The sequence below is a fragment of the Bidens hawaiensis genome, unplaced genomic scaffold, assembly GCF_021521415.1.
Source record: "Bidens hawaiensis isolate Kalapana, Puna unplaced genomic scaffold, B.hawaiensis_p1.1 tig00055767_1, whole genome shotgun sequence".
Classification (NCBI taxonomy): Eukaryota; Viridiplantae; Streptophyta; class Magnoliopsida; order Asterales; family Asteraceae; genus Bidens; species Bidens hawaiensis.
This window is the reverse complement of record NW_027506344.1, coordinates 12,501-22,443: the sequence shown is the minus strand read 5'-3', so window position 1 is coordinate 22,443 and position 9,943 is coordinate 12,501. Positions and strand designations below refer to the sequence as shown.

The 9,943-nt window shown below is 31.5% G+C and overlaps 1 protein-coding gene across 1 annotated transcript; it reads right to left on the bottom strand.

Moving 5' to 3' along the window:
- Positions 1–958: 958 nt before the first annotated feature.
- Positions 959–2,134, bottom strand: LOC143617592 (defensin-like protein 19). Its single transcript, XM_077090103.1, has 2 exons — positions 2,045–2,134; positions 959–1,316 (listed from the first exon to the last, which is right to left on the bottom strand). The coding sequence occupies exons 1-2, from the start codon at positions 2,106–2,108 to the stop codon at positions 1,054–1,056; spliced, it is 327 nt and encodes a 108-aa protein (XP_076946218.1). The 5' UTR covers positions 2,109–2,134; the 3' UTR covers positions 959–1,053.
- Positions 2,135–9,943: the final 7,809 nt, after the last annotated feature.

Here is a 9,943-nt window from a genome sequence, read left to right as displayed (position 1 = left end):
AGCATTTGTTTCAACTAAATCCTCAAACTTCGCACTTAGAGAGGGGTGAACATCATATCACTACGCCAGTATGTCATGTCTATAAATGTGCAAATCCAACCTAAATTGCCCGTTCGGTTTTGGGTGTGACATCGGACCTTTAAGACAGTTGAGGTCGAGGAGATTCAAATACACCATTATAACACTTATGATTTAAGCTTCGCCTCAAATATTAAAACTCCATGAACACTATGATTCAAAACACCACAGGTTTCGTCACTTTTGTTTCTAACCATATTCTTATACAAAAAATGCCATTTATACCATGAGTTATTTTCCTTTATTAGCATAAGCATATGTTGTTTTTTTCCATACGACATTCGCGTTGGTGTTATCATACCGATTGCTAAAGATGGTGACCTATTCACTAAATAACAAGCACCTAATCTTGTTTAACAAGATTCTTTTGTTTCTTTCAACTAAACCATTATGTTGTGAAGTGAGGCCACCACACTCAAATATGTGACCCGTTTAATTGATTAGTGGATATTGAGTCATTTGGGATCGCTTATCTTTATGTTTATTAGTTTATGTTTATGATTATATCTTGTACCATAAGCATATTATGAAGTGATCTAATGTTTAATCACAACCAAAACATAGTTGACTTCATAAATCAATCACTAGGTTCGTTCGATACTAAGTAATGACGAGATTACAACCGAAGAAATTATAAACACTAAGAAAAGGAGATAGGAAAATAAGAGATTATAGTAGGGGATGAGAGAAGAAGATCAAGCACACACATCTATCATATTCGTTGTTTTCCTCAACACTCATCCGCTTCATTATATATCATTTTATGCATGAACATGAGAAGTGATTGCACAAGCTTCAAAACAACATAACTTATATATTAATCAATAGCATTACAACATTAACTGCATGGAATTATATCACAAGCAATTAACTCCAAATGCAACAAACATTACACCATAGGAAATGCTTAATATGTAATTAAGTATAGAGCATGCACTTACTCTTTATTCATAATAATAATATAGCATTCATCACTCAAGGGGTGACTGGCGCCTTTTCGTCTTCGATCTTCTCTTTGGCGAGCTCTTCTGCTTTGAGTTTATCCTGAGCCAACTTCTCGGCTTTGGGACAGTTGAAGTAGCAAAAGCACATGTGTTTCTTATTGCGCACGTGACACGCTCCATGGGCTGCACCCTCCCAGGACTTGCACTGGTCATCACAATGTCTTGTGTTGCCACAATTTCCGGACCATGTCTTGCTTGCTTTCTCACATAATTCTCCTTTCACCGATCCGATTTCTGTAGTGTAGTACAAAAGAATTTGTGTTAAATACCACATTATATTGTTTTCGACTTTCGGCTGTCTATCTAGCTAATAGGTATGCACGATTCATTTCGAGTAGGTTTTGAGCTAAAACGGAAATTTGGTTTTTTGAATTTTGAATATTGTTCGGTTCGGTTTAGATTTTTTATGTTTTGTCATTTAAGCTTGAAAATTGAGCCGAAATTCTTTTTGACTAAAAATAATGAATGTCTACCTAAATCATTCTTTTAACTAATAACTTAGTCATTAGGGTTACTAACTAATTAATTATTAAGCATTTGAACTAAAAATATTTGAGTGACATATATATTAGTTTCTTATAAATTACTTAAAATAAAAAAAATGTAAATATATAAATCTGGTTTAATTTTTACGTTTTTATTGCATGCAAAACTAAAACTGAACCGTAAGTTTGGTTTGTACAAAAACATAAAACCTTGTTTCAGTTCGGTTGTTCCGGTTTCAGATCAGTTATTTTGGTTCATGCACACCTCTACTATCTAATGCAGTTTTGTGATGAATATATATATATATATATATATATATATATATATATATAGTAAATCACTTCTATTTCATTCTTCTTTCTCTTTTGCTTACTAGCTTAATGTTACCTGTCTAAACTCAGTGACATTAAGGAGTAAAAATTTTAATATAATAAACACAAAATGAGTGTAAATAAGATTGATTAAGATTTAAGAACCTGAGATGGCAAGAACAAAGAGAAGCAGAAGAAATGCAAAGAAAGCAACTGAATTTTTGGCCATTTTTGAGTTAGTGAAGCTCAAGAACACTTGTTGCTAGTTTTGTGAAGAGAAGGTTGAAACAATGAAGGGTATTTATAGGAATAAAACCTGTTGCATGTTTTGAAAATTAAGCTAAATCATGAAGAAAAAATGGCTAAAATTTTCACAAAGTTTTTGTCTTATTTTGACTTTTGTGTATGCATGCATTGTATACATCCAACTTTCTTTAATCTCTATTGTCACCTAGGAAATTAACTAGTCAGGTTAGAATTCAGGTAAAAGTTAACATTAAAATAGTAACAAAAAGTTCAAACTTTTAAGATTATGAGTTTATGACACACCAACTATATGATATGCTTAACTCCCTATGCAAATAAACATTGTTATAGGCTTGTTGTATTCTCTTTTGCCATGTCCAAAGAAAAGATATATTGGGTGATAAGAAGTGTTCCGCCTCAAATATCTTCAACATGTTTTTGACGCAATTGTTACGGATTAGATAATAACTATACAATTAAAGTGTGCTTAGGTGGAAGCCGTACCATGATAGGTAACCTCGTGTGAAGTCTTAACGTAACCGTGAAACCGAAAACATATATACCATCTTTGTGCATGCAAGACGGAAAATATTGTGGTTTGGGAAGGTTAGATGTTATAAATTCAAACTCCTAATAATATAAAACCACTTTAAAGAATAATATAGGTCATAATTGTAGAAATTGTAAAACAAACCATAGTTTTACGAATCATTTACTAACACATTTTGCTCTTATGGATTACCGGGACTTTCTGAAATTTCTCGGGATGTTTAGCTTCGGTTGGCGTGCTGTTTCAAAGAGTTTGTACGTTCAAAGCTTGCTTGAGAACAAGCAAGGTTCAAGTGTGGGAGAATTTGTTGTGTAAGAAATAATACATATTTTCAGTACCAAAATATCTTCAAACAAGCGCAATTTCGTCAACTATATTAGAATAAATAACAACTAAATGCTTATAATTTCTATCTATAGGTAAATATAGTTCTAAGGAATAAAACAAGCTGAAATACGAAGAAAACGGAGATAAACAAAGCGCTAGTGGAGCGGTGGGGGTAAGGACATAAATAAGTTCACATGAATACTTCAAACTTCACATAATATAGATCCAGCATAAACAATTATATGCAAATATAACAAGTCAATGAGAAAAACCAAAAAATAGAGCTAATGGGTTAAAGCCAAGGTCCCCATTTTGGCCGATTTTGTTTTGAGCCGACTAGGCCCAATACAGATTAACGAGACAGGTTAGCTAAAAAATACTTAAGTCTGGTTGTGCCTAGCGATTAATCCCCACATAGGCCCGACTTTTACAAGACTGATATAGACAATGCATATCTGTGGCACTCTAGCTCTTGGCCCTTGATCTTCTTGTTTGATCAGCAGTAGATGAGAATTGCATATCGATCATTAGCCAAAGTCTAAAGTTAAAGTGTACTACTCGAAGCAACATATGTGTCCAACTTTGTGAATTAAAAATGGTTTTAAGTTATTGGAAAATGACCATTCTAGTCAACACTTGATTCTTCATATCTTATACATATTATTTTGTTTTTTTTAATTGTATTTTCCTTATTATACAAATCAAGTAACAATCTGTTTAGACAGTAAATATTGAAGGTTTACAAACACGAAAAAACAACATAACTAGGTGTCGTGCATAGACTTGTGCAGTGTTGTAGCTAACGCGTTAAGTATCTCAGGACTTTCTCCCTAAAATTAGACAAATTAACAAATAAGGTGCATAATTTACCAAATAAAGGGAGGTTTATGTTAATTTAAGTTTAAAGTGAAGTCGTCAAGACACTAAAACATAGAAGAATCAAGTGTGTACATATGAACAAATCGGTCTAGTTCACCGCTAGGTATCTAGTTAATTTTAACGAGAAATTGGTGATTTTAGTGTAATCAGACAATTTTTAATAATTAGGATTCACTTGAGACAAAATAAGAAACTAAAATACACATTGATACAATTAAGAGGTGCGGTGTATACACTTGATCAAGACAGTTCTCATTTATGATAACAATGGGGTATGAGGCAACGCCACAAATACTTATGACAGTCATAACCACTACTGAAAGTTACGGCAATAAGGCGGTTATAAAACTACCAAGGATAGTTACAACTTACAACGGTTATAAAATTATCAATGGTAGTTGTGTTGGGTATTTAACTACCACTATGCAACCCATATATAAAGGGTCATTTGGTTGGTCACACTAGTTCAAGAAATTCATACGAATACACGAACTCAATCCCTCCAATATTAATAAACAACTTTAATTAACACAGTAAACTGATCATTAGACTAAGTCTAAAGTGTAATACTCAAAGCAAAAGGTGTCCAACAAAGAGAATTAGAACGTTATTGGGAAATGATCATTCTAATCAACACTTGACTCTTCATATCTACATTTTATTTATTTATTTTATTTTATTAATAATGTAAATCAAGTTAGTAAATATCAAATGGTTTATGCCTAACAATCAAATGATTTTAGGTTCTAGCCTAACTTAAGACATAAGATAAAAATAATTAGCTGTTAAAAAAAGGAAAATGTAAATATCGAAGGGTATGCAAACCGAGAAAGCAAATAGGAAGGATTTAACATTTCACACTAATAAACATGCATGAGTGTTAATTACTATCTTCTCTAATCAATATAATCTTTGTCAGTTTTATAGTTACACTACGAAAGAGTATCACATACAACACAAACTCTCAGGGAATCTGTCGGCTAAGGATAGAGGTGCAAATGAGCCGAGCCGTTTGCGAGCTACTCAAGTTTGGATCGATAAAAAACTCGAAATGGCTCGAGCAATTTTAAGCTCGAGCTGAGCCCAAACCTCAAATATAGCTTGTTTAGTTATCGAGCCTGAGTTTGAGTCTTGTGTGATATTAAGTTTTACATGTTTTAGGGTTCTATGTATTAGTTTTACATTAACCAGTCGAGCTTTGGCTCGTTTAAGGTTCTATACGAGTTTGAGCCGAGATTAGGCTCATTTAAAGTTTTTCTTAGTATATATATATATATATATATATATATATATATATATAAAAGAAGTAAAAACGTATATAAATTAATTAATAAATAATAAACGAGCCGAGCTCGAGCCTACATAAACAGCCCTAGTTAAGTATTACAATAATAAGAGTTATATGTCACAAAAGTCACTTAATTCCTATATAGACCTCCAATTAAAAAAATACAAAAACTTCAAGTAATCACTTTTTAAGGATAAGATTAACATGTGTTAAAGTGATTAGAGACCTCGAAAAGATTAGATCGCAATCTAGAATTTTGTGTACCCAACTACCCATGATCATATATTATCACCAATATTAAGTAACATATCACCAATATTATCACCAATATTAAGTAACATATATTATCATCAATATAATCTTTGTCAGTTTTATAGTTACACTACGAAAGAGTATCACATACAACACAAACTCTCAGGGAATCTGTCGGCTAAGGATAGAGGTGCAAATGAGCCGAGCCGTTTGCGAGCTACTCAAGTTTGGATCGATAAAAAACTCGAAATGGCTCGAGCAATTTTAAGCTCGAGCTGAGCCCAAACCTCAAATATAGCTTGTTTAGTTATCGAGCCTGAGTTTGAGTCTTGTGTGATATTAAGTTTTACATGTTTTAGGGTTCTATGTATTAGTTTTACATTAACCAGTCGAGCTTTGGCTCGTTTAAGGTTCTATACGAGTTTGAGCCGAGATTAGGCTCATTTAAAGTTTTTCTCAGTATATATATATATATATAAAAGAAGTAAAAACGTATATAAATTAATTAATAAATAATAAACGAGCCGAGCTCGAGCCTACATAAACAGCCCTAGTTAAGTATTACAATAATAAGAGTTATATGTCACAAAAGTCACTTAATTCCTATATTGACCTCCAATTAAAAAAATACAAAAACTTCAAGTAATCACTTTTTAAGGATAAGATTAACATGTGTTAAAGTGATTAGAGACCTCGAAAAGATTAGATCGCAATCTAGAATTTTGTGTACCCAACTACCCATGATCATATATTATCACCAATATAAAGTAACATATCACCAATATTATCACCAATATTAAGTAACATATATTATCATCAATATAATCTTTGTCAGTTTTATAGTTACACTACGAAAGAGTATCACATACAACACAAACTCTCAGGGAATCTGTCGGCTAAGGATAGAGGTGCAAATGAGCCGAGCCGTTTGCGAGCTACTCAAGTTTGGATCGATAAAAAACTCGAAATGGCTCGAGCAATTTTAAGCTCGAGCTGAGCCCAAACCTCAAATATAGCTTGTTTAGTTATCGAGCCTGAGTTTGAGTCTTGTGTGATATTAAGTTTTACATGTTTTAGGGTTCTATGTATTAGTTTTACATTAACCAGTCGAGCTTTGGCTCGTTTAAGGTTCTATACGAGTTTGAGCCGAGATTAGGCTCATTTAAAGTTTTTCTCAGTATATATATATATATAAAAGAAGTAAAAACGTATATAAATTAATTAATAAATAATAAACGAGCCGAGCTCGAGCCTACGTAAACAGCCCTAGTTAAGTATTACAATAATAAGAGTTATATGTCACAAAAGTCACTTAATGCCTATATAGACCTCCAATTAAAAAAATACAAAAACTTCAAGTAATCACTTTTTAAGGATAAGATTAACATGTGTTAAAGTGATTAGAGACCTCGAAAAGATTAGATCGCAATATAGAATTTTGTGTACCCAACTACCCATGATCATATATTATCACCAATATAAAGTAACATATCCACTGGTGCTAGTAATAAGTTATAAGTTCTATACTTATCTCATTTGACCTTGATGTATCTAATATCCATCCCGCGGTTAGGGATTTTGTACGTCATTTTAGTAGTAGTAGGCTTTCTTTGCGGTATGTCATGTACATATCATAAACCTATATATTACATTAGTGACGAATTTAAAAAATTTTCTCATAGAGGTCGGAAATTTTTTGTGTTCACACATAGTTGACTATCGCTATATAATACTATGTTTTATGGGTTCGGGTCCGGTCGGGTCGAATTGCTTCGGTCATATATATAAAAAATTATAATCAAACAAAGCATCATATACCAAAAAAAAATACGAGAAACTTTATTATAAATGCATAATTATTGTACAATATATCTAGCTTTGTTATTTACGAGTTTTCATTTTTCGAAATCTAACCAAAACATCTAATTTGACATTTATAAGCAAGTTTTTCTCAATAAACAAATAAAGTCATCGTTTAAGCTCTCATCACCCATCTGATTACGCAAATCGGGCTTCACGTACTCTATCGTCAAAAAACAAATTTCAATGCTTACGGTTGCAACGGGTAGTAATGATATACAAGAGCTAACTCAATTAACGAATAAACAATACACAAATGCAAATGAAGTAAATGAGCAAAATAATGTAACCGAAACATTTCTTTAGATTTAACACTTAATCCGTTGAATTCACCTGACATATTACTTCCGTCATCATAATTTTTTTTTTAATTAGCTTAAATGTAGATTAGGTTGGGAGTTTGAGACATGTGCTTAAAAATTGAGTATTAGAGCTGAAACTTGTATTTAAATTGTTTCTTATTAAGCTCAAATTTAGTTGGTATACTATTTAGGGATTACTCTATATAATAGTAACCAAATTTTAAAATTATTCTAATCATGTCATTTATAAAATATTTTGTTCTAATTAAGTTACTAAAGTTTCAATTTAGTTGGTATACTATTTTGTGTTCAATCATAGATATTTTACCTGGATATATAGCAGGTTATGTAGATTTTTTTATTTTTAAATAGTTTGACATTGCAAAATATTTTTAAAAATATTACTAAAAATTGAGAAAAATAATTTTTAATTGCGAAAAAATACAAAAAAAAAAGATTACGAAATCACCCTTTTTTTATGTTACGGTTTTCTTTATAAGATACCATCATTTTCTAGAAAAATTTCAAAAAGATAGTTAGGTGATATTAAAATATTTAATAGTAGAATTATTAATTGCTTATATACAAAAAAAAATAACTAAAATATAGGAACATATAAGTTATGTCCACCTATGTATAGGGATAAGCTTGATACCGAATAGGTACCGATCACGAATTTCTCGAAAACTTGGTACTTGTATTGAAAGTGTTATAGATGTCCGGCACCAACACCGTAGGCAAAAATTCATAAATATCGATACCTTTACCGATCAATGTCAATACAGATTGATCTGAATTTCACGATCTCGATTTTCATAAAATCATGATACTTGCACGAAACCCGTTGCCATTTGCTCATCCATATAGACGTAGTCTAAGATTTTGAAATTGCTAAATGAATCAAAACCCAATGTATCATATGTAAATCACGTATTCAGTAAACAATGAAATAGAGCAACAAGTCAAGGAGACAAAACGATATCTATTTTCCACAACGTCAATATTCTAGTTTTGGCGTGCTGCCTAAAATTGACCACTTTATAATTATATTTACTGTTTTTATATTATTTTGACATAACTCAAAACTTTATAGCTATAAAAAATGAGAAGCTTTTTTATCTAGCTCCTTAATATTTACGTACCATTTTATAATTGTTCATTTTCAAAGTATGTTGTCTCATGTTTTACTTGTTTTATTTATAAACAAATCTTTTAGTGAGTAGAAAAACCGATTAATCAAACCAAAACTAAAATAACTAGTGAATTGAATCGTATTAACCTATCCAAACTAATCAACCCAAATAAATTGGATGGTTCAAGCTTAGCCATTTCTAAAAAGTAAAAACTGACATATTGAGTTCGGTTTCACAAAATTTAAAGCGGACCGAACCAAACGACACATACTGGTAATATTGAATTCTAATCATTTGGGTTATTAGAAAGTTTAATTAGAGCCAATTATGTAAGAAGTGCAGGTATGTAACATGTCAAATTGTAGAATGGTATATAGTCTGTCTAGAGTATAGAGTCGATTCATCAAACAACACGTTTGTTATATATCTGTATCTATACGGGTCGAACATGAAGTCTAGGTGTTGATCATATGTATAAAACAAATCATAAATAATCAAAGTATAGTTTGTCAATCTTGTTCTTATATAGTTCATAACTTCATATCAACATGTGTCATGCGGTGTTTGAATTGCTTCTTGATTATCAAATGTTAGTATCCGAGCAATTGGCTAACGAGTATGGATGTGCATAGTACAGTTCAGTTCATTTTGGTTAGTAGCCAAAACCAAAACCATAATTAGAGTCATTGGTTAATTAATTTTATTAACCATTCGGTTTTTTTGGTCTATCCTGCTAGACATACATGAAATTGAGGTTATAAATACATTAAATGGATGTTTAGATACATGAATTGAGGTATAACACATGAGATGAATGAAATGGAGATATAAAAGTCAGAAATATATGCAAATATTAATGGTTCGGTTCGTTTAATTTCGGTTAACAAACAACACAAAAAATCATGGGTGGCTCTAAGGGTAGGCGATGTGGGCGCTCGAACAGGGCACCTGTTTTTCAAGGACACAAAAATTTTAAAATATTCCCGATGTTCTATATATATTATACCCGAACGCTTATAATCTCACTATTTTTATAATACTCACACACTTTTTAGACCCAAATTTTTTTAAATTACCCAAATACTTGTAGCTAGGTCTATAAAAATTAAAAAATGTTCATTAATTTTAATTAATTAATAAAAAAAATGAATAGGCGGGATAACAACAGCGGCGACATCGAACAACAACAGTCATGGTAGCATCTGCAGAAAAGAGTTTTTCAAAATT